General features: G+C 41.5%; 1 protein-coding gene across 1 annotated transcript in view; it reads right to left on the bottom strand.

Annotated features, from left to right (window-relative positions):
• Window positions 1-25,420, bottom strand: part of ANKDD1B (ankyrin repeat and death domain containing 1B) — an 82,637-nt gene that overhangs the window by 13,809 nt on the left and 43,408 nt on the right. The window contains 5 exon segments of the mRNA XM_069095987.1: window positions 4,053-4,148; window positions 9,462-9,560; window positions 13,738-13,833; window positions 17,920-18,018; window positions 23,236-23,334. Of these exon segments, the coding sequence (XP_068952088.1) occupies window positions 4,053-4,148; window positions 9,462-9,560; window positions 13,738-13,833; window positions 17,920-18,018; window positions 23,236-23,334 (489 nt within the window).

Below are 25,420 nucleotides of genomic sequence, written 5' to 3'. Positions count from 1 at the left end.
TTCAAACAGGTCATCATAGTGGTGACCACATGACGCCAGAACAAAGCTTGTGAAACTTCTCATTTGGGAGGGTTAAAACAAAAAGAAGTTAGGACACCATTTTCAGAGCTACATTGTGAAGAATTCATTATAAGGAAGTGTTTGGGGCCTCAATGACTGAGACTAGCTGGCCCTGTGATCAAAACCTGCTACAAAGGGAAGAGACAAGATCCCCAAGGTTCAGGCCTTGAGCTGCCACCACCTAGCAGTTGGGGACACTTTGAGACTGTAAGCTGCCCATTGCTATGGGAGCTAAGGAAGGGATTGTTGGAGTATTGGCCAAGACATGTGGCCTTGATGTTATAGCCCTAGTACTTGGAGTCACTGAAGCTGGGATAAAATACTGGCTCAGCCACTAATTAGTTGTAGGACCTTGGTCAAGTCACTCCCTTTTTTGGGTATCAATTTCCTTCTTAAATGAGGAGAATGGATCGGTTGATTCTTTCTAGTTCAAACATTCTGTGACTTATATAGAAAAATGGGATGAGACAGGAGACAGGAGAAAGGTCATGAGCCCCTCTGATCTGCATGGAATACAAATTGGTGTGCGCAACTCCATGTGGGGTTTTCTTGGCAAAGATGTTTTGACATTTCCTTCTCCAGCTCATTTTACAGATAAAGAAACTGAGGCAAACACAGTTAAGTGACTTGCCCAGGGTCACACAGCTAGTAAGTGTCAGAGGTCAGATTTTATGAGTCCTGGCCCTGTGCTCTATCCACTGGGCCATCTAGCTGCTCAGGAATACAAATGCCTAAAGGGATTTTCTATGCAGCCAGCAGAATGGGGCTGATTGGGATATGCATTTCAGAAAAGCTAAAATAACCAGAGGTTGTGAGTTTTGCAGAACTGAGGTCCCAGCAGCTACCAAGGCAGGTCAACATAGAACCCTATCACAGCAGATGACCAGCAGATGGCAGCAGAGAGTAGTTTAGGAGAGACCCAGTAGAAAGCAGTTTGAGGATATCACCAGAAAGCATAGGTGGCACCCCAGCATCTGAAACTTCAGTTGCCTCTAGCCATATGCATACTGGTCACATACATTCCCCTATGTTTATGCCACTTCAATGAATGCTTGCTAACATAAGTGTCCACTTTCCCCACTGAGAATGTGGCACACTGTGGGAGACTATTCCTCTGTGTGTGTTGGGAATTTTTCTTCACATATATCTTACTGTGTTTGTTTAAATGTCTTTTGTTTTGAATTGATGTGTCCTGTGGCTGATCTAGTAAGAGACTTGGAACGGTAGGGGCTCGTGAACTGTGGTTTTGGTAGATGCTGACCTACAAGGTACCTTAAACCTGGCAAAACTTTCTGAGGGAGTGGGGAGGAGGATGGAGTGGGGGGTATTGCTGAAGTGATTTTGGTTGTCTTTCCCCTCAGGCATGGTTTGCAGTTCTGGGAGGGAATGAGACCAAGCAGATCCTCTTGGAAAGCCTAGGCATGAAGACAGCTTGTGTTATTGTTGTTAAGCTGTGTCTGACTTCATGACCTCTTGGACTATAGCATGCCAATACTGGCCAGGGGTTTTCTTGGCAAAGATATCGAAGAGGTTTGCCATTTCCTTCTCTAGTGGATTAAGGCAAACAGAGGTTAAGTGACTTGCCCAGGGTCACACTACTAAGTGTCTGAGGCTAGATTTGAGCTCAGGTCTTCCTGACTCCAAACCCAGTGCTCTATTCACTGAGTTGCCTAGCTGCCTCTAAGGCAAATAAAAGTTAAGTGACTTACTCAAGGTCATACAGCTAGTAAGTATCTGAGGCCAGATTAGAAAGGCACTTTACAGGGGTGGAGCCAAGATGGTGGAGTAAAAGCAGGAACTTGCTTCAGCTCCTCCTCCAACCACCTCCAATACTGGCAAAAAAAAATGACTCTAAACAAATTTTAGGGCTAAAGAACCCACAAAGAGACAGAGAGAAACAAATCTCCCACTGAAGGCAGCCTGACAGGCTGACAGGAAGGGTCTATGGCACCAGACTGGGAGCCGAGCACAGTTCTATGTGAGCCACATGGGCCCAGACGGGCCAGAGCAGACTTCAGGAGAGTGAATCACCAGTAGCTGTGGTGGTTTCCAGACTTCTCAACCCATAAACACCAAAGACAAAGTAAAAGCTCAGTGGGGTACTCTGTTGAAACTAGGTGACAGAGGAGTGTGGTCTGACCTCTGCCCCCAGGGTAAAAGGTAGAGGAGGCGCATGGCTGCCTCCAGAGCTCCTGGCCTGCAGATTGTAGAGGGACCAAGCAACCATTCAGAGGGTAATCACTCTTGCTTTAACCTGCTTGAATCTGGGTTGCTGTCTTAGGCTGTGCTCCTGGGGTGAGGAATGCCAGTTTTACAAAGCTTGTGGTGGCTACAGAGAGGGCACCCTCCTGACAGATGCAAGAACTACAGCAATTTGGGACACAGCTCTCTCCATGCTGGAAGCAGAGTTCTACTGTGGCAAAGAGCTCAAAAGTCAAGTAATTGTCTGGCAAGATGAGCAAACAGAGGAAGCACAAATAGACCACAGAATCCTTTTTTGGGGACAAAAAGGATCAAAGTATGGAATGGGAGGATGTATCAGCAATGCCATATTCACAATGCCTATAGAGATTACAAATATGCTGATATAATTATCCATCACAAAATACATCATGCTTGCCATATGGGGAAATAAACTAGAAAATTTATTAAGATACCAAAAGACTGAGTCCCAAAACCAGAAAGTGAAAGCCATCAGAGTAGTTATGACATTGGCACAGGTAGATAAAGTAGAAAGCACCCACATTTTCAAGCCTTTAAAACAGAACAGGCTACCTCAGGCAAAGGTCCTCCTCTCCCCACGCACAGCAACCACCCAGCGTCCTGGAAGCGCGCTCCCAGCAGCTCCGGCCCCTGGCAGTCCTCAGCAGGAGTCCTTAGCAGAAAGTCCTTAGTAGTCCTAACTCAAAAAGGGCTTCGCACTGCCGCTGCCTCTGCTGCCACCGCCACCTTCACCACCACCGCCAGCCACCGCAGGAACGCTAGCTTGGCTTTTGCTTTTTCTGGCTTTCGCTTTCTCTGGCTTTTGCTTTCGCTTGCTCCACCCCTTCCTGCTACGTCAGCACGTCCAATGGGGCATGGAAGATCTTTAAATCCCATAACCCTTATAGAGGAAGACAACGAAGTCAGAACTCCTGCATCAAAGGCTTCCAAGACAAATATGAATTGGTTACAGGCCATAGAGGAGCTTGAGAAGGATTTTGAAAATCAAGTAAGAGAAGTGGAGGAAAAGTTGGGAAGAGAAATGAGAATGATGCAAAAAAATCATGAAAAGTGAGTCAACAACTTGCTGAAGGAGACCCCAAAAAAACTGAAGAAAATAACACCTTAAAACATAGACTAACTCAAATGGCAAAAGAGGCCCAAAAAGGCAATGAGGAGAAGAATGCCTTAAAAAGTCAAATTTGCCAGATGGAAAAGGAATTTCAAAAACTCACTGAAGAAAATAACTCCTTCAAAATTAGATTGGAGCAAATGGAAGCTAATGACTTTATGAGAAATCAAGATACTATAAAACAGATCCAAACAAATGAAAAAATAGAAGGCAATGTGAAATGTCTCGTTGGAAAAACCACTGACCTGGAAAATAGATCCAGGAGAGATAATTTAACAATTATTGGTCTACCTGAAAGCCATGATCAAAAAAAGAGACTAGAAATCATCCTTCAAGAAATTCTCAAGGAAAATTGCCCTGATATTCTAGAACTAGAGGGCAAAATAAAAATGGAAAGAATTCACCAATCGCCTCTTGAAAAAGATCCCCAAAAGAAAGCCGCTTTACAGGACCCCCTTATTTTTTTACTTTTTGGAAGGCATTTGGGGTTATGACTTACCCAAGGTCACACAGCTAGTCTTTGTGTTAAGTGTCTGAGGCCAGATTTGAACTCAGGTCCTCCTGACTCTAGGACCAGTGTACAGGATCTCTTTAAAACAAATACCCTAAATTCCCTCTCAGGGAGCCCCACAGCTAAATCAAAATCCTTCTTCCTTACCTGTCTCCAGGAGTAGTATCTCTCTCCTTTGATGATCATATCTACAATGAGAGAATGGCTGCTCCTGGATGCTACAGCTAATGCAGTCTTTCCTTGCTGCGAACAAAAACAACATCACTGACAGTGGCTCTGATAACCACCATTCATTTCTAAACACATCGCTGCAAGGATGTCATTGGGGAGGGGGAAATACTAGAAGACAGGGGAGAGGGAATTGTTGGGTTGCCTCATAAAAAAAAGAAACCAAAAAAAGTGAAATATTTCTCCAATCTTCTCTGTGGCTAAGAAACTCAACTCAGGGGTCTAAACAAAATCACACCACTTTCTCTCCCTTCCACTCATCCTTCCCTAGAGAATAAACAGGTAGACACCTCGTCGCTGCTGTTCTCCCTGCCTGACATCTCATCCTGTTGTCACAAGTAGCTTGTTGGCCAAATGCTACTGGCCAAAAGGTGACCAGGATGGACAGGCCCGGTCCTTATAAAAATTGTGAAATAGATAAAACTCCTGACCTTTCTCATCCCCTAGTACAACCCTACTTTAATCCCTTTCTTACCCTTCCACCTTTTTTTCCCCAGAAAGAAAACTCCAGATGCTCTTTGGATGCCCAGGGTCCTCCACAACATTGGCTCTCCAGCCCCTCCAAACCTTTACTGCCTCATCCCTAAGATTCATTCACTGTATGAGACATGGAGGCAATGCCACATTGCAGAGCCACAGGATGTGAAAAGGAAGTCATTTGACTACTCTGTGCCTCAGTTTCCCCCTCTGTAAAATGAGGGAGTTGAGTGTAAGCTTGATAGCCTCCAAGGTCCCTTCTAGCTCTAAATCTCTGATCCTCTGATCTACTTCCCGCTTGAGACCCTGCTTGGAGTCTGACAAACCTCCTGCACCTCTCAGAGATAACATTTGCATTTTAATAATACCTTATGCTGTGATTGCATACTTATAACCCATAGCATATTGCTTACTGTTTCAGGAGGAAGGAGTGGAAGGAGAGAGAGAATTTGAAACTTGAAATTTTTTTAAATGAATGTTAAAAATTGCAATTGGAAAAAAATAAAACATTATCTTAAAAAAATACCTTATGCTGGTATAACCATTGTCTTTTTCAGTTTAGCTTTCAGACCATCTCCTCATCTCTTCCCAACAATCCAGTGGGGCATGCAGAACATTTATACCATAAGGTCACAGATCCCCGAATTTCAGAGTTGGAACCTCAATTTACATCTACCTATACTGCTATTATAATCCCTCTTACAATGTGTCCATCTTACAGAAGGGGAAACTGAGACTCAGAGCTTAAGTGCTTGATTCAAGGTTACACAATAAGGGAGTGGCAGGCAGTCAATGAACAAGCATTTAATAAACCCTTACTATATTTTAAACACTTTGTTAAGCACATTTATTAAACACTTACTATATGCTAGGTGGGCGAAGTGGTACAGGGCATAGAGTACTAGACCTGGAGTCAGGAAGAGATTCATCTTCCTGAGTTCAAATCTGGCCTCAGACACTTCCAGGCAACTCTGGGCAAGTCACTTAACCCTGTTTACCTCAGTTTCCTCCTCTGTAAAATGATGAGCTGGAGAAGGAAATGTCAAACCAAGAAAACCCCAAAGGGGGTCACAAAGAGCTGGACAAGACTGAAAATGACTGAACAACAACAGATTGCTTCTAGGGGAGTAAAATGTTCATTATGAAGACTGAAAAGAGGGGCAGCTAGGTGGTACAGTGGAAAGAGCATCCACTTTGGAGTCAGGAAATCCTGAATTCAGATCTCGCCTCAGATACTTACTAGCTCTGTGACCCTGGGCAAGTCACTTAACCCCTGATTGCCTCCACAAAAATAAAATACAAAAAAAAAGACTAAAAAGGTAGGAAGGGGCCAGGCTCTAAAGAGCTCTACAAGTGAAATAAAAGTTTTTATATTTGTTCTGGGAGGTAAAAGGGAGCCACTGGCTTTACTGAGTAGGGGGGAAGGAAGTTGGGGTGATATGGTTAGACCTATGCTTTAGGAGAATCACTTAGACAGCTGAGCAAAGGATGGATCAAAGTAGCTAGAGATCTGGGGCAGAGAGACCAATTAGAAGGCAGTAATCCAGGTGATGAGGGGCTGTAGAAAGGTAGTGATTGTATGAGCAGAGGGAAAGGGATATATACAGGAGGGTTGCTGAGAAGGAGAAAATAAGACTGTCAGAGCAAGAACTAGGTATCAGCTGTCAAGTTGTTCTAGCCATACACAATACTGCCTCTTACCCTGTGTAGCGGCAAGCACCCCAAGCATCCTCAGGGTTGCTTCCACCACAGGTTCTTGGATCTGCTTTGTTAAAGGAAAGCAACTCAAAATGGGTTAACAAGCTTACTTTAATCAGTCAGACATATATCGTTTACCTTGTACAGGGGAAAAGGTCAGCACCCCGAACTTCAAAGTATGCAGGCAGAATTATCAAGACAGAAACAGATCAAGTAGACAGATTTCCAAACTGCCCAACCATTACATCCATACCCAGTCAACATCTGGGTTTCCACATCTGGGTTTTTCAAAGCCGGGGGGGCCCTGGACAACGACTTCCCAGAATAGAGATCAAATCACAGAACACTTCTCAAAGTGAGCCCCCAAAACAAAGCTACACATCAGGGCTTATATAGCCTTCTCCTGGCTCAGAGAATGTAACAACCTTTTGGACCCATTGGCCAATCAAAAAGTATCTACTGAAAAATAAGCCTCCCACCCCAGGCTTCAGGTGCACTTTAGCCTAGGGGCAGGGAAGATCTTCCAAATTTGCATTCCCGTTACACCCTGGTAGAGCAACATGGAACTCTCAGGGACTAGAACAGCCAACAAAGAAAACAGGTTTGCTTTTGTTATATTTCTTTGTTGGGAGGTAGGGGAATGTTAATGGGGATTTTCTGGTTCATCTATCTTAGCAAGTAAGGTGCTATCTGCTCTGTCTATGCATTTTAAAGGCTAGGCCCAAGATAGAGCTATTAATTTCAGGGCACAATTAGCCAAGGTAGCAAGATATAGGAATATCAGAATAATTAAAATATATGACTGGAGGTCATGCCAGCACTGTGGTCCTGAGGGCCTTGAGGAGCTGTGGTCCTATCTTGATCAGCTCTGAATGCATCTGGAGACTCACTAGAAGTACAATTCCCACAGGCACCAGTGTTGGCCATTTTCCATATATTGAGAGTCTTAGATGAGCCTGAAAATTAGGGCTGAAAGCAATCAGCCTCTAATCAGGGGCACAGTAATTGGATTACAAAGTACTGCTACTCTGAGGCCTTTATACAACCCCCTAATCTCTGCCATCTGAGTGCTGGCTTTCAACACCATCCACAATCATGGCAATTAGTCTATTAGGAAAGCAGCATGCTGGGAGCCAGAGGGTTTTTGCTCTTAGGAGAGCATTTTCCTTAGGAATATGTGCTTGAATGGTCTGAAGGTTCCAGGTACTGGTATTATCATTAAGCCTGTGATACTCTCCAGAGGTTAAACTTCAGGAAGAGGGGAGCTGTACCAGGTCGTAGTTCTAGCATCTTTTTCTTTTTTTTTTTTTCTGTCTATCAATAATGTACCAACTCCCAAGAAGCATCATTTACCTAGAATGGACAAGATGTGAATGCAGCAACAGGAGAATTGTGAAATCATTTTCGTGCATGATCTCCAAGACAGCCCTGTGAGGTCAGTATCCCCATTCTACAGGTGAACACATTCAGAGGATGTCAAAGCTCAGAGAGTTTCAATGACTTGCCTCTTGGGCACAACTTTTATCAGGGGCAGGGTTTTAATGCTCATCTTCATTCTTTTCACTGCGCCCAACTGATGCAGCTTGACCTTAAAGAAAAGGTAGTAGGGAGGATGGGTAGTATTTCCAAATTATTTACTATCAACTGATGTAAACAAAGACAAACCGGCTAAGGTCCAAAATCTCATCTGTATCTTCCATTATTACCTATACTTAACCTGGGGGTGTTGGGAGATTTTTAGCTGGTGTAGGTATAACACTGAGATTTTTTAGGTGAAATCCCTTCCAGACACAAAGTAACTTTGATTCTCAGCCTCAATGCTGGTCTGGGCTATAGACCTTTCTAGGTCTTTGCAAGCAGCCTGTGTGTCTTCCCCCTTTCCCCAATCCGGTATTTTTGGCTAGTTCGAGAAATAAATGGAAATGATAACAAAACCACATTCCTTCAGACCTGACTAGTACAAAGATGATATCTGAAATAAGTGGGGTTGAAGTTTACCTTTAGGCCCTATGAAAAAGAGATTTTAAGGGCCGCAAGGTGGCACAGTGAATAGAGCACCGGCCCTGGAGTCAGGAGAACCTGAGTTCAAATGCTGTCTCAGACACTTAACACACACACACACACACACACACACACACACAAACTAGCCGTGTGACCTTGGGCAAGTCACTTAACCCCAGTTGCTCTACCCTCCCCTCAAAAAAAAAGAAAAAAAAGAGATTTTCCAACAACAAAAATTAGAATTAAAAAAAATCACTATTTAATTGTGACAATCAAACTTAGTCCCAAGTTGAGATGGGGGGACAATGTAATTCTTTTACCTCTTTGCAACAGTGGGGAATTATGGGTGTGGAACATTGTTTATTCTATCAGAGGTGGTCAATGTGTAAGCTTTGCTGAGCTGCTTCATAAAAATTCTATCTTTTGGGGCAGCCAGGTAGCACAGCGAGTAAGAGCACTGGCCCCAGAGTCAGGATGACCTGGGATCGAATCCCGGGCTCAGACACTTAGCACCCACTCAGAAACACCTGGCCGTGTAACCTTGAGCAAACTACTTAACCCCAATTGCTTTAAAAAAAAAAGTTCTATCTGTTTTTCACAAAGGATGATTGTCGGGGAAGAGTGAGAAGAAAAATATACTCAGAGATGAAGGTGATATTGAAACAAAAAAAGTAAATAATTAAAGAGAGGGAAGGGGTGCCTAAGCAAACAAATACCTTCAACAAGATTGGGATAAGGGAACATACACAAAAACTAGCCGTGTGACCCTGGGCAAGTTACTTAACCCCAATTGCCCTCCAAAAAGCAAAAAAAAAAAAAAAGTGGGATAAGGGGATTCCTCCACCTCCTTAGAGATGGAGGAGTAAAGAAGCTTTCTAATACCTTCTAAACCCTGTGGACTAACAATAAGTTGTGAATAATTTGTGCTTTAATATTCATTTGGAGACTGGTTTTAAGTAATACTAGTTATTTTATATATTTGGAAAATAGAAAATGGCATTTCTCCTTTTAAAAAAGATACAATTCAGACTTATTTATTTGGCTTTCACAATGACCCCAGCAAGTTTGAAATTTCGCTAAATGGTGACAGGAACTGTCTCAGGCAGATGTGCTAATGCTGCACCTGGAGCAAGTAGTCATTTAGACAGTTACCTTGTCAACAACGTTTAGATCGCAGCCTGCCTTCAGCAGGGTGTCCACTAATTCCACGTTTCCAAGATCAGCTACTAAGTGCAAAGGGATTTGCTGCTTCTGTAACAATAATTTTGTTGGTCAGTGGTGTCCGACTCTCTGAAATCCTATTTGGGGCAAAGATACTAGAATAGTTTGCCATTTCCTGCTCTAGCTCATTTTACAGATGAGGAAACTGAGGCAAACAGAGTTAGATGACTTGCCCAAGGTCGCACAGTTAGTGTTTAAGGCCAGATTCGAATTCAGTTCTTCTGACTCTAGGCCTGGTGCTCTATCCACTACACCACCAGCTAAAACAATAATGACTGACATTTATGCTTCAAGTTTTGCAAAACATATTAAATGTATTCTCTTATTTGATTTGATTCTCACAACACTGTGAAGTTGGTGCTCTTACTATTCCCATTTTATAGCTGAGACACTGAGATTATGAGGTCTGATGACTTGTCCAGGGTCAAATATTTCTAGTAAATGTCTGAGCTAAAATCCAAACTTGGGTTTTCTTGACTTCAACACCATAATTCTGTCTCCTATACTGCATTTGTAAAGCCTTCTGAGGGTTGCAGAACAGTATGTACAACTGCTCATTTGAGTAGATGCAACTATTGAATTGATACAACCATCTACAAAGGTCATAAGACACTAGGGAAGGTCACAACACTTAGCCTTGCCAATAAAGGCAAAGGGTCTCCTTGAATTTTTTTTTTTTAAGCAATTGGGGTTAAGTGACTTGCTCAAGGTTACACGGCCAGTTATTTCTGGGTGTGGTGCTGAGTGTCTGAGCTCGGGATTCGATCTCCAGGTCGTCCCAACACTAGAACCGGTGCTCTTACTCGCTGAGCCACCTGGCCGCCCCTGGGTCTCCTTGAATTTCAAAGCTGGAAGGAGCATTAGAAGTAATAAATTATTTAGTACTAACGATTGCCATCCCAATTTTGTATTTCCAAATGAAGCATCTGATTTCTAGAGAGGAAGTGACTTGCCCCAAATCATAAAGTCAGTACTAATAGTTCACATTTCTAAAGCACTTTAAAGTTTACAAAATATTTTTCTAGTTTGTTGCAGGGCCTAGAAACAAAGTATGAGTCCTAGTACATCACTCTGGACTCCCTTTCTAATTAGGTTTTTGGATTATTCAACACACAAAATAAGTATTAAACACCGACCTATATTAAACTTTTCCCTTTAGATCTAGTTTTGTTTCTGAACCTTTTCTCACTCCCCAAAAGGAAGTGGCAGAGGAGTGTCTGAACCCAAGAACCTTTGGCAGCTGGTTGGAAGGAGAGTCTCTGAAGTGAAATTGGTGAATTGAAGCTTAGCAACTGGGATTTGAACAGGGAACCACAAGGATCACTTTGCTAATCATTATATTAAACTGTTCCTACACTCTCTGGAGATCTTCATCTAAGACAGCTTTCTGACAAAATTATCAAAGGACTAGGTGCTGTTTTATCTGCAGTGAACCCTAAAGATCATTTAGTCCCAGAGTTCTCAAACTTTTTGGTATCAATACTCCTTTGCAGCTGTTGAATCATTTCAGTCTTGCCTGACTCTTCATGACCCCTTTTGGGGTTTTCTTGGCAAAGATACTAGAGCAATTTGCCATTTCCTTCCCCTGTTCATTTTACATATGGGGAAACTGAGGCAAACAGGGTTAAGTGACTTGCCCAGGGTCACACAGCTAATAAGTGTCTAAAACCGGATTTGAACTCTGGTCTTCCTGATTCAAGACCTTGTGTTATGTCCATTGTGCCATGTAGCTACCCAATGCCTCTTTACGTTATTAAAAATTATTGGATATCCCAAGGAGATTGTTTATTCCTATTGGTTATTTACTATATAAGAGGTTAAGTTAAAACTGATAATTAAAAAAATATATATTTATTCATTTAAAAATCATAACTTATTACATGTTAGCATAAATAACATTTTTTGAAAATAACTATTAACTATAACAAAAAAATTTACTGATATTGGCATTGTTTCACAATTTTTACAAATCTCTTTAGTGTCTAGCTTAATAGACAGCTAGATTCTCATGTCTGCATCCATATTTAATCTGTTATAATATGTCGTTTTGGTTTTAGTCTATGGAGACAATCTGGCCTCAGATATATGGAAAAGGGAAGAGTACTTTAATAGGCAAAGTACATCTTAGTATTATTATGAAAATACTTTTGATCTTTTGGACACCCTGCAAAGGGAGGAGGGGAACCTCAAGTCTGCAGACTGTACTTTGGCAGCTGCTAATGAGTAGTCCAGGGGTGGGTAATCTTTGGCCTCAAGGCCACATGTGGCCTAACTCTAGGTCCTCAAGTGTGGTCCTTTGACTGAATCCAAACTTCACAGAACAAATCCCCTTAATAAAATGATTTGTTTGGTAAAACTTGGACACAGTCAAAGGCCACACCCAAGGACCTAGGAAGCCACAATAGGCTTTCCCACCTGGGTGGGGTCTGAACCAGATGAAGGAGAAAGTTAATTCAATCTCATTTATCAGCAATGTCTTTTAGATGCTGGCTTGGCCTAGTAGAGAATAAGGTTTCAGAAAGAGATAAATCCTGTGTCTCCCCAATATTAACAATTGGTTATTAATAATAATTTCTCTCAGTTGGTTATTAATTTTTATCAATCACTTTTTCCTAAGACATCTCACTTTATTTAAAAGAAGCTAATATACAGGGCACAATTATTTACAACAATATAGTAAACAGGCTGGTTATCAATGGGGTCAGTAATCTGTAAGGATGAATGGAAAATAAAATAAAAACAAACCAGGACGTTGTAGGACCATGGTGGGAGAACAAATGAGGCGGGGGGAGTTGGAGGGGAACCCCAAGTAAAGTCTCTTTAAATAAATATTCCTTTGTGGCTAAGGTTTTGAACTATATTTAAACACCACTGGGTTCCAATGCTAGGGATAGGGATAGGGGTATCAGTGCTATTATTTCTTTCTTTGAGAGGCCAGGCAGTGCAAGAATCTGTCGACCTATCCAGGTTCTGATCTCTTCCAATAAGAAGAGAGAGCAAACCCAACCCAGATCCTGGCTATAGGCTTGCTCATTCAGGTTATTGATCCCAATTCCCCCTCTAGCCTCCACTGCCCCACTATGGAAAACTCTTTGTTTTTCATTTTGTTCAAACTTGGATCTGACTTTAATAACCCAGGCCCCTCCTGTGCCCTGCCTTCCACCCCTAACAATGACACAGAGTTCTAGGCCTAGAGTCAGGAAGACTCATCTTCCTGAGTTCAAATCTAGCCTCAGACACTTCTAGCTATGTGACCCTAGGCAAGTCACTTCACCCTGTTTGCCTCAGTTTCCTCATCTGTAAAATGAGTTGCAGAAGGAAATGGCAAACTACTCTAGTACCTCTGCCAAGAAAACCCCAAATGGGGTCATCAAGAGTTGGACTGGATTGAAATGACTTGACAACAAAAACCGCTATACTCATCAAGTTTACAGATAATACAAGGCTAGGAGGAAGGGCTAATACACTGGACAACAGTCAAGATACAAGAAGATCTCAAGCGGTAAGGGAACAGGAATATGATTCACAGCTTTATTTCAGACCCAGATCTCCCACTGACTAGCTAAGCAATTCTGGGACAAGCAGATCACTTAATCTCTCTGAGGTTCAGCATGCTCATCTGTAAAATGAAGGCTTTAAACTAGAAGATGTCGAAGGTTCCTCCAAGCCCTGAGGTTCTTTGGCTCTAAATCAGATTTATTATTCTGTCTCAGCATTTCCAGATGGAGCCAGTGATAGACTGACCTTAAGGATGGTTTGTTACTTCTTTAGTTAATTGAATCCATGTAATTTTTATATTTCGTGTGGCCTTTCTATCTTCAGGCTAAAGAAATGACTTCAAGATAGAAATAAAGCTTCCTTCTTGTGGAAAGGGGACCCCTGCCAATGACAGCACATCAGACTTGGGGAATGGCTCTTGATCTGGAGACTCTTTTAGAGATAGGTCTCTCAGCCATTGTTTTTCTGTCAAAATATCTAGACATGTCAAATGTGAATATTCAAATAATACACTGGCTGCCAGAGGAAGCCTGAGCTGTGTGTGTTGGGGGAGGCAGGGGGGGAGAGGGAGGACAGAGAATGCACACATCCTTCTGAAGAGCTGGCCCTCATCCTTCAAGACCTTCACTGGAAACAATGTGCAGACCAACACAGATTCTGCATGAAGATAAGGAAACCACACCAGTGGCTTCTGCCTGACTTTGCTTACCTGATTTAAGGCATCCACATTGTGCTTAGCTCCCAATAAGTTGTTCACTACAGTGACATGGTTGTTGACAATAGCTATGTGGAGAGGGGAATCCTGCTGCAGAAAGATAGAAGCCACTTCAAAATGGGGGTATTCTCCCTTAGCTATATTACTCATGCACTACTGCAATGTGGTACAACCAATTGGCATCAGAGTTGGAGGTCATGGGTTCAAATCTCAGTTCTTCCACTTACTAGCCAAGTGACTTTGGAAAAGTTAGATGCTCATAGATCTCCTGCTGGAAGGACCACACAGTCCTTCTAGTCCAACCCTTTCATTTGAGAGGAACTCAACATAATGAATAGAGAAGTTACCTTGGACTCAGGAAGATCTGGGTGACATCCAGTACATCCTGGCTGTGTGGCCATGGGGAAGTAACAACTTCTCTGCTATCTAGGCCAGAAGTATTGAATACCCATGGGAGGGAAGTATTAAAATAAAATTGGGGGATAGTTAACAAAAATAAACAAAAATACAAAAAACATAGAAGATATTACATTTAAAAACTAAGTCAATATGCAGCCCACAGAGATACTTATGTACAGTTTAGTGGCCCCCACATCCGTTTGAGTTTAACTCCCTTGTTCTAGGTACCTCCCTACATCTATAAGTGGTGGAAAAGGGAATGATTGCAACAATAAAGCGTTTTCTCTTCCAGGAGGATTCTTTCTACCAAAGAAATTAGATTCTCTGTTGGCCTCTCTTCCCCTGAAATTCCTTTATAATTTTATATTTTTATATCTGGTTTCTGTGCCCATGTTGTACCTGGGAACCACCAGAGGATGGAAGCTCCTTGAGGGCAGAGACTGTTCTGTTTTGTTTTTGAATCACTAGCACCTGGCGTACATAGAAGGCATTTAAGAAGTTCTTGTTGAGGGTGGCTAGGTGGCACAGTGAATGGAGTCAGGAGGAACCGAGTTCAAATCTGGCCTCAGGCACTTAACACTTGCAAGCCATGTGACCTTGGGCAAGTCACTTAACCCCATTTGCCCTGCCTTCCCCCCTCCGAAAAACAAACAAACAAAAAAATTTCTTGTTGAGTTTAATTGAATTTCTCTTGGAGCCCATAGCCATTTCTAAAGTACCACTGCCAAGGTCCAGCTCCAATGTATTATTACCCGTGTTTCCCCGATAATAAGACCTATCCCGAAAATAAGCCCTCCCCTTACTGTGTAAGATTCCTCTAAAATAAGCCCTCCCCCGAAAATAAGCCCTATTGAGATTGCTACTGTAGTGAAGGTTGCGCTACACGCTACATTACAGTAACCTCTGTATGCACCGTCCCCCCCCCCCGGTGAAACGCACGCCGCACTCCGAGCTGCATCCAATCAGAGCTGCAGCAGTGAGCGCGTCATCCTGTTCTTCCCCAGTGATTTGCTTATTGAGTAAAGGTACATTTTTTTGTTCACATTTACCTGTTTATTAAAATTACTGTCAATGTTCATTAAAATAAGCCCTCCCCTGAAAATAAGCCCTCTGGTGTTTTTCTGTCCAAAAAAATAATAAGACAGTGTCTTATTATCGGGGAAACATGGTATTACTTAAGAGTTTTCCTGGTGGCTCCTTCCTCCTGCTCTCTCCACCTCTACCAGCACCCAACCCATTTGCTCTTCCCTCTTGTAATTCTCAGCTTTCCTCCTCCTCTCACCACCATCAGCTCTTACTCCCTTAGTCAATACATAATGCCCCTTTGTGGACACCAGGCAAAACAAAGGGGAGTGCCAGGAGCGGGGGAGGGGGCAGAGAAATGACAAAGAAAGTGAATAACTGAAAGTGAGACTGGGGCTTTGATGGGGACCCAGAGCACTTTACTCAAGATGACCCAGTACAAAGCACAGAGCACAAGCTTTATTGCCGCCATTTGGCAGATGAAGAAACTGTATCAGAAAAGTTAAGTAATGATAGCTAACATTTCTGTAATACTCTAAAGTTTGCAAAGCATATATTCATTTGATTCTCACAACAACCTTACAAGGTAGGGCTATTAATATCTTCATTTCACTGATGAAGAAATTGAGAATGAGTAGTTAAATGACCTTTTCAAGGTCACATAGCTTTAACAAGGCAGAGCCAGCATTCAAACCCAGGTCTCCTGACTCCCAGAGTGAGAACTTTTCCCATTTTATTGGGCTGACCCCTACAGCAAAAGGAAGAGGTAGTTGGGCGAGAGGGAGGGAGGATGTCCAGATATGAAAGAAAATAAGGATGAGAGATACAATGATATTGGAAAAAGGGAATAACTGAATTGGAAAGAGTGAGTGATTCAGAGATATGTCTGTGAGAGTGGTGGATGGGTGTGTGAGCAGGCAGGTCAGTGGGAACAGGAGTGGGGCTGGTCAAGTAGGAAAGAGGCTAGTTGATAAAGCAGGAAAGGTAATTCAAAGGGAAGGGCACATGGAAAGTAAGGCAAAGACCTGAGAGGCTGAGAGAATAGGAATGACCTAAAAGTGTCAAAAGGCAGGAAGAAGCATGGTTCGAGACCAGAACGCTGGACTGAATTGGGAGAGATAGGTTCAGATCTTGGTTCTACTACCTGGATATTTTTGTGATAGTGGTTCCTTAAGCTCTCTGATCCTTAATTCTCTCATATGGAAAATAAGGGGGATGTGGCTAAATTAGGTGCTCTCTGAGGTCCTTCCCAGGCCTGCCCATCTGTGCCTCTCTGGAAAACAAAGTCTACACAGGTGGGTAGAATTACTGGGAAGAACTGTAGGCCAGTGGCGCCAAATTCTAACAGAAAGACAAATAAAGACTAACAATAATAAAAATAATAATAATAAACTACTAAACTAGACTAATATGTATTTAAGGATCCCTGCAGGCTGCATATTATTTTAAAAATGTCTCGTGTATTTTTATTTATTTTGTAAACATTTACCAATTACAATTTAATCTGATTTGTGCAGCACCCAGGCCATGTACTTGACATCTCTGATATAGTCCTCCATGGCCAGAACAAACTGAACTCTTTCCCCTTTTACCTTCAAACATTCTTTGAATGTTCAAGCAGAAGGAAGAAAAAAAAATTGTCCCAAATAATAAATAAATATTCTTTGTAAGGAATGGCCCTCTGGGGAAGGGAAGGAAAGGGGATAAACTGGGAAATGCAGGTGATGTGAGAATAAAAAATAACCAATAAAAAATTTTTTTAAGCAAAGTAGTTCACATTTCTATAGCATATTAATTTTTAAAAAAATAAAATTTTTTTAAAACTTTCCTCACAATAATTTTATGAAGCAGATGGTGACAATGTTATTATCTCCATTTTATAGATGAGGAAATTAGACTCAGGTGATTTGATTTGCCCAGGGTCACACAGCAAAAGATGAGTCTGAACCAAGACTCACACATACATCTTCTGACTCCAAGTTTTGAAATGTCAATGAATACTACAAGTGCCCAACTGACATGGTGGCCAAAACATTTCTGCAAATCAGAAAGTTCTTTGGACTGAATTGAGAAAATTTCAAGTAAGTTCCAATGAAAACTTGTCTTCCAAAACAACCAAACCCAGTTCAAGTCACACCCTTACTTTGGAATTATCAGAACATATAGTAACAGATAATCACAATCAGAATGAGTAATATTCTCAGGGAAGAAAATAGTAAAAAAAATGTGAAAGGATTTTCCTGGTCTAGTTCCAACACAGAAGGTCACTGTCAAAATGTTTGCTTTGGGTGTGTTGGGTCTTTTTGAAAGCCAACATGAAATTCCAGAAACCCAAGTTAGAATGGTTGATTGAATTTTAAAGAAAAATAGATAGCTTCATAGAAGAAACAAATGATAATTTTTCATAGTGTAGCTATGCATATAGATACCCTAATAAATAGAGTAGCTTCCTCATCTTCCCAGAGAAATTTAATAAGAGTAATGACATCTTGGGTGTATATTAAAGTTTTATTGCTCGAAATATTAAAATGTAAAATACACAGACTTATTTTTCATCTGCATTACAGTTTGACCCAACCCTTCCTAAAAAACAATTATTTCTAAAGAATAGTCTCCACCGTAAATAAATCTGTCTTCCACAAATGTAACAATCCATCCAAAAACTAATAACTATTCATCCAGAGTCAACCAGCCACAGCAAAGCATGTTGGGCATTATGACCCACCAGGTGATAAATTACTGTCCATTACTCACCTCAGCTTTCTGATCCAGAACAATGTCTTCACCGAGAAGAAAAGTGACAAGGGGTATGTGCCCATTCTGGGTTGCTATTTGCAAAGCAGTAATGTTGTTCTAAGAAAAAAACAGAAGGTTGGGGGAGGGGAAAGAGTTCCCAGGTTAGAATTGTAATTCTGCTTTTAATAAAATCAAGCATCTGTAATTTCAATTGTGGATGGAAACTTCACACCTTATTAAGAGTCATGATCATTGCTGATATTTGTACAGTTCTTCAAGTCTGCAGATTGTTTTACTCTATAGACTGAGCTTCAGTGGTCAAGAAAAAATAAATTATAACCAGGTGACTAGCCTTCTGATGGTGCACACCTCTGAATTTAAGTTAAGTCCATTGGCGGGTCAAAATGGCAAGGCTTTCACTGCTGTATGACTTATCAACCTGGCATTTTTCTGGCATGACCTTCAAGAACCCAAGATTATGTCCATGCCAGATGAGCCACAGGAATAGTATGTCAGTGAAAAATTCAGAATGATTCTAATTATTTGTACCATAGGTATTTCTGATTGTCCACCACTCATAGAGCTATGGCATTAAGGAGTACATTTTCCCCAAGGAAAATGCCAGTGAAATAAAAGCACAATTTTCCATTCTCCCAGGGATAGGAGATGAACATTTGCATTTATTTGCCACTAGTCCCCCCACAAGTCTCCTTCACTTCAGCCAAATTATTTTTCACTTGATGCACCTTGAACTCAGCTCCTGAAAAATATCCTTCCTAGTCCTTTTCTGGGCAACTACATGGTTCAATAGACAGAATACAAGGCCTAGAGTCAGGAAGACCTGAGTTCAAATTTTGCCTTTTAGTCCTATATGACCATGGGCAAGTCACTGCACCTTCTTTGCCTCAGTTTCCTTATCTGTAAAAGGAGCTGAAGAAGGAATTGGCAAACAACTCTAGTATCTTTGCCTAGAAAACCCCAAATGGGGTCATGAAGAGCCAGACATGACTGAAACAAGTGAACAACAAAGTCCTCTTCTAAATTCCACCCATTTTTCAAGATGTGGGTCAAAACCTCCTTTCTCCATGTAGCCTTCACCTTTTAGCCCAGTCAAGAGTGAATTCTCTTCTGAACTCCTGTAGGCATTATTGTCTGTGTCATTTATAGTCATACAATGCCCTCAGTCCTTACTTCACAAGGTGGAGCAACACCTGCTCATCTGGTTGGGGCCCAGAGAAGTTAGGATGGGCCCTGAGACATTAGCTAATTTCTCCTAAAAAGACAACCAAGCTAACCTCAAAACTTAATTGTTCCTGAGAACTAAGCTGTTGAGGCAGTTTCTTGATCTCCTCTAAGGCATAAAAGCCCAGTGCTCGAAAAGTTGGCAGTTCTCCAGCTTGACGGACACTCCTCGGGGAGCCTTCTGACAAGGCTCACCATCAAAGGGAATGTGGAGCTGAAGGGAACTGTATTCATAAGATGGGAAGGTTGGGGCGGGCAGAGGTGGGACAAGCATGTCCCACTCTCCTATTATGTGGCAGGCACCGTGCGAAGGGCTTTTTTTGTTTGATCCTCACAACCTGTGAGGTAGATACTATTTTTCCATCTTACAGCTATGGAAACTGAGGCAGGCAGAGATTAAGTGACTTGCCCAGAGTCATTGGTAGTAAGTGTCCAAGGTCAGATTTGAACTCAGGTCTTCCTGACTCTAAGGCAAGCACTTGCTCTATTTGCAATTATTGAGGAAATTTCTTTTGTGAAATGTTTTATGGTCTACACATGTCTCATTTCATTCCAGGCCTGAACCTGAACCATAGGCATGATCTATATCAAGCACAGTCCAGATGATTTAATGCAAACATAAGTGGTAGTCCTGCAGACTACCTGGCAGACATCTGGAGTGTTATGTCCAGTTTGGGTCCATATTTTAGGAAGAAAATTGACAAGTAAGAGCATTTCCTAAGAATTTCCAGGATGGTAAGAAGGCTGAAAATTGTGCCAAAAAAGTCAGTTAAAGGAAGCAGAGTAATGTAGAATAGAAAAGAGAGGTCTTGCTGAGGTTGGCACAACTGTTTCCAACTATTTTAGAAGTTCCAGAGAGGCTTCATTAGGAAAAAAGGGGAAGAAGCCCCAGGAAGACAGATTTCACTTTGTTTTCTAAACTAAATTTAACTCCAAAGTTACTTCCTGCCTGAGTCCCACTGTATTTTTTTTTTTGCCCCCAATTTCTACTCTTTCTATTTTTGGGGGGGAAAGAGGACAGGAGACAAATAAGGGTTAAGTGACTTGCCTAGGATCACATAGCTAGTAAATATGAGGCTAAATTTGCACTCAAATCCTCCTGATTGCAGGACTGCTTGCTGTATCCATTGCATCATCTAGCTGCCCCTCTCCTCTTTCTTGAATCCAATATTAACCCAAATAATCTTCCTAATGTACTGCTACAATCATGTCACTCTTTAATTAAAAAAAAGATCTTTGATAATTCCTCAATTGCCAATTTAGTAAATAGTAAACATTTTACTCTTGCACCCCAGGCCTTTTATAATCATGCTCCCACCTATTCTTCCAACTTTATACAAGGTATCCCAAAAGACTTAGTGTCTTTTTATGCTATTTAAGATTTAATAGCTTCTTTCTTCTAACTCCTATTGGAAGGCCTTCTTTTCTTACTTCAAAGTCCAATTCTGGTTCCACGCACCTGAAGGAGCTAAAAGTTTCTGTAGGTTCTGGGCTCCAAGCTTCTTTTTGGTCTGAACTTCCTGTCCTGATGACTCAGCAGCAGACCTCAGACCTCCATCTCAGCCTTGTCTGTTCCAGCTCCACAGAAGTTGCTTTGCCCTCTTAAGGATGATTCTACCCTGTGAGCGCCACTGATTGTAAATCCTTTTTTTTTTTATTATTTTTTTAAATTTTAACTTTTTTTGCCTTTTTTTTTTGGAGGGCAGTTGGGGTTAAGTGACTTGCCCAAGGTCACATGGCTAGTTTTTGTGTCAAGTGTCTGAGGCCAGATTTGAACTCAGGTCCTTCTGACTCCAGGGCCGGTGCTCTATTCACTGTGCTACCTAGCCGCCCCACTGCGCCACCTAGCCGCCCTTGATTGTGAATTCTTACCAAGGATGCCATATCTTGGGGACTTCTCCAGCCTAGTGGTTTGGCAGCTGAGCTAACTTCCTGTTTACTCCAACACTAGCTTGCTTTTCTGAGCCTCTCTCCTTTTCTCCCAACTCCCCTTAATGTTTTGTCTTCTATTTAGAATGTAAACTCCTTGAGAGTAGGAACTGTTTTGTTTTCTTGGTTTTTGTATCCCCACCATTTATATCTTGCCATTAGGCCCAAATGGTTCTGGAAGAGAAAGTGAGACTGATAACTTTGCATAACCCATCCTCACTTAAATCTAATTCGTTTGCAAATCCTGGCTTCATCTTCCTGATGTCCTGATCCTCTTCCAGAAGAAAGGACAAGCAACAATTTAGCATTGTATCTGGTACATAGGAAGTGCTTAATAAATATTTCTCTATATATCAAGCTTTTCTCCGTTGCCATTCTCTCTGAGATGATTTCTTCCTCCTCAAATGTCTTCTTGTTCTTTGCCCCCTTCCTTTACCCTTGTGACATCCTCATTGGGTCATGGTCCACAGATTACAAGATCATCCAATGAGAACTGGAAGGTACCTCAGTAGTCATGCAAATCCTTCCTCTTACAGATGAGGAAACAGAGACCCAGAGAAAGTGTGACTTGTCCAAAGTCACACAAGTAGTAAGTGTGTCAGAGGCAGGACTTCAATACCAGTTCTCTATCTCTGGAGTCAGTGCTAGTTCCCCTGAAGCACTAAAACCCTCTATTTTTAGTTTACAAAAACCTGAAGGAGCCACCAGTATCGGATTCCTACAAAAAATGAGTCAAACTTAGATCATGGGGTAGGGAGAGTCATATGGGAAAGCACTGTTTCTTTTGTTTTTCTTTACTTTTCCTTTTTTTAATGTGCTTAGCCAGAAACCAGGAGTGGGGAACCTGTAGCCTCACCCTCTAGGCCCTCAAGTGCAGCTCTTCGACTGAGTCCAAGTCCAAACTGAGGCTGCTGGTTCTGTAAAACTTTGACTCAGTCAAAGAGCTGCACTTGAGGACCTAGAGGGCCACATGTGGCCTTGAGGCCGCAGAGTCTCCACCCCTACAACTCCTAAACCCTTAATAAAAGGACTCGTGGTAGTTTCCAATAACCCTTGAGAAGTATATGACTGAGTCTCATTTTGTTTCCTCAGATGTTCTTCAAGGAACTTAGTGCTTGGTTACTGGAAATGTATTGGTTTATAGAGTTCATGCAACTGTATTGTAGTGATCTGTACAATCTCCTTCCCTGACAAGATACTATTTCTTTCAAGAAGTTTCTCCTTAGCCCCTTCTTACTTCAGTGAGCCTGCTAAGAGCATTCAATGAGCATTGAGCCTTCTGGCTCAATTTGTAATCAAGAGAGGACACAGCCTTCAGTTCTGTGGTGAGCTCTTTGGAGAATGTGTTGATGTCCTGCTTACAATCTTTTTTATAGCTCTTACTAGTATACTCGGGTGATGTGACATAGAGCAACCACTTTCAAACTTAGTCCACAGATAGCTTAGGCTGCAGGGGTGGGGAACCTGTGCCCTTGAGGCCACATGTGGCCTTCTAGATTCTTAAGTTTGGCCTTTTGACTGAATCCAAATTTTATTTGTTCTGTAAAATTTGGATTCAGTCAAAAGGCCACACTTAAGGACCTGAAAGGCCACATGTGGCCTCAAGGCCACAGGTTCCCCACCCCTAAAGCAAAAAGGAAAAAAAAAAGGTAAAAAACAAAAGCCCAGGTATGTCACCTTGTGCCCACCAGACCCCCAGCACTTGACCTATTGATATAAACCTAAGGAGCCCTAGGGACTTGCCTTCTACCCCATCATTGAACCCTTAGCATTTTAAGGCCTCTCTATTCTCTCTTCAGTTGAACACTGATGCCTTGTCTCTCCCAGTTAGAGGGTGGGTTCCCCAAGAGCAGCACCTTCTCACATTTTCTATTTACATCTCCAATGCTTAGCACATAGCAGAGGCTTAATAAATGCTTTCTTAATTCATTTCTTCATTCTCTATCCCTCTACAAAAAAACCCCAAACTTCTCCCAAGTGAACAAGAAGAAGGGTATTCCTTTGGAGTAGACACCAGTTGGTAATGTGAGAAATAACTCCAAACAAAAGCACAGACGGTGTGTTAGCTGTCAGTCTTATGAAAGGCCAGTCCCTAGACTTCCCCTCGTCAACAGACAACATGGGAAGCACCTCTAACAGAGGACCCTGGTAAGGGGTACTTACAGTATTTGAAACATTGACATCACTCCCTGCATCCAAGAACAATTTGCCGCATTCTTTGTGACCCCCTGCAACAGCCAAAAAGAATGGTGTTTCTCCCTCCTGTAACAATAAACAAGAGTGAAAAGAAATATTCTCTTCTAGTCTCAATGATCCAACTCCAGCGCTCAGATTCTTTCAATCTTATGATGCTAATTAATGAGTTTAGCTTCTAAGAATTTCAAAGAATTTGTTTTACCATATTTATTTATGCATTTCCCCCTGCCCACCTCTAAAATCCCATTTCTCAGAATTTGGAGGTGGAAATATGTGAAAATATTCCCTTCCTAGGACTTGCTTTGCTGCTCAGCAGCCAGAGAAGCTCTTGGGAAAGTCTGGTAAAATAATGATCAAGGAATGAATGATTCCAGAATTTAGTTATGGTTTTTGTTAACTTTTTTTAGTAAATAGTATTTTATTTTTCCAATTACATGTAAAGATAATTTTCCACATTCATTTTTTATAAGATTTTGAATTTCAAATTTTTTCTCCCTCTCTCCTATTCCCCCTCCCCAAGATAGCAAGCAATCTGATGTAAGTTATACATGTACAATTGTACAAATATATTTCCTCATTAGTCATGCTGTGAAAAACAGAACAAAAGGGAAAAGCTACAACAGGCAAACAAAGAGCAAATAGCATGCTTCAGTCTGCAATCAGACTCCATAGTTGTTTCTTTTAATGTGGATAGCATTTTCCATGATGAGTCTTTTGGAATTGTCTTGGATCATTATATTGCTGAGAAGAGTGAAAATGTAGCTACTGTTAAAACATATATATGTGTGTATAGATATATAAATTATATATCTATATATACATACACATATGTGTGTGCATGCATGCGCAGGAGGAATATAAATGATGTTCAAGGCTGCAGTCCTGCCTCATCTCTGTTTATACTAGGGGAAAATGTACTCTTATTCTTTGTCCCATTTTAGCAGTAGAATGTGTTAAGAATGTAGGCTTCTTGAAGTCAAGTACTTACTATTTTGGGAGGGTGTGTGTGTATGTGTATTTCTAGTGCCTAGAACAGTGCCAGCACAGACTTGGCACTTGGAAAGCAAGTTAGTAATTGTTGAACTGAATTAAATTAAGAAAGGAAGTGAGAATTAAACATAGTGCTTTGGATGCCAATAAAACATTTCAAGTTTGCTGAATGCCAGGAAAGAACGCTGGATTGGGCTTCCAAGGACCCAGAGTTTGAATGCCAGCTCTTCCATTTATTGCTGCATACCCTTGGCAAGTGACTTAACGTCCCTGTGCCTTGGGTTGACAATCTGAGACATAAAAGGATTAGACTAGATTACCATTAAGGTCCTTTCTGAAGAAATCTACAAAGAAATGCAACCTAGAGACTCCTAGCCAGAGGTCACACTAATCATAGTCTTGTGTCCTTCCTCTGGAGTTTTTTATAGCAAACTTCTTTGCCTATAAAAAAAAAATTGAACATCCCCAATATATGCATATTAACTTATAAGTAAATGTACATATGGGGCAGCTAGATGACACATTAGATAGAGTACCCAGGCCTGGAGTCAGGGAGGCTCATTTTTAAATCTGACCTCAGACATTTACTAGCCATGTGACCCTGGGCATGTCACTTAACCCTGTTTACCTTAGTTTTCTCATCTGTAAAGTGAGAAGGAAATGGCAAATCACTTTAGTATCTTTGTCAAGAAAAACCCAGGAGGTGGCTAGGTGGCACAGTGAATGGAGTGTCGGCCCTGGAGTCAGGGGGACCTGGGTTCAGATCCGGCCTCAGACACTTAACACACACACACAAAAAAAAAAACTAGCCGTGTGACCTTGAGCAAGTCACTTAACCCCAGTTGCCCTCCAAAAAGCAAAAAAAACTTAAAAAAAAAAACAAATTGTGTTAGAAGGAGTCAGACACAACTGTAATGACTAAACCACAACAAATGTACATATACTTCTGTACTAATAATTATAAGGCATTATACATTATACAACTTATGACAAAACATATATACATATATATTATACATTATAAAATACAACCAAAACCTTTTTAAAGGATGAGATAAAGATGGATTAGTTAGTCCTAGCAGTCGTATGGAATCCTGGAGTTTACTGCATAGTGGGGTAACACAGGTTGTTGTCATTGTTCTTTATTGTTCCAATCATGTCT

Source organism: Petaurus breviceps, unplaced genomic scaffold, assembly GCF_028583685.1.
Source record: "Petaurus breviceps papuanus isolate PSGF00001 unplaced genomic scaffold, PetGlider_PUasm1.0 229, whole genome shotgun sequence".
NCBI classification, from domain to species: Eukaryota; Metazoa; Chordata; class Mammalia; order Diprotodontia; family Petauridae; genus Petaurus; species Petaurus breviceps.
The sequence above is the reverse complement of the archived record's forward strand: the minus strand, read 5'-3'. Positions and strand labels throughout refer to the sequence as shown.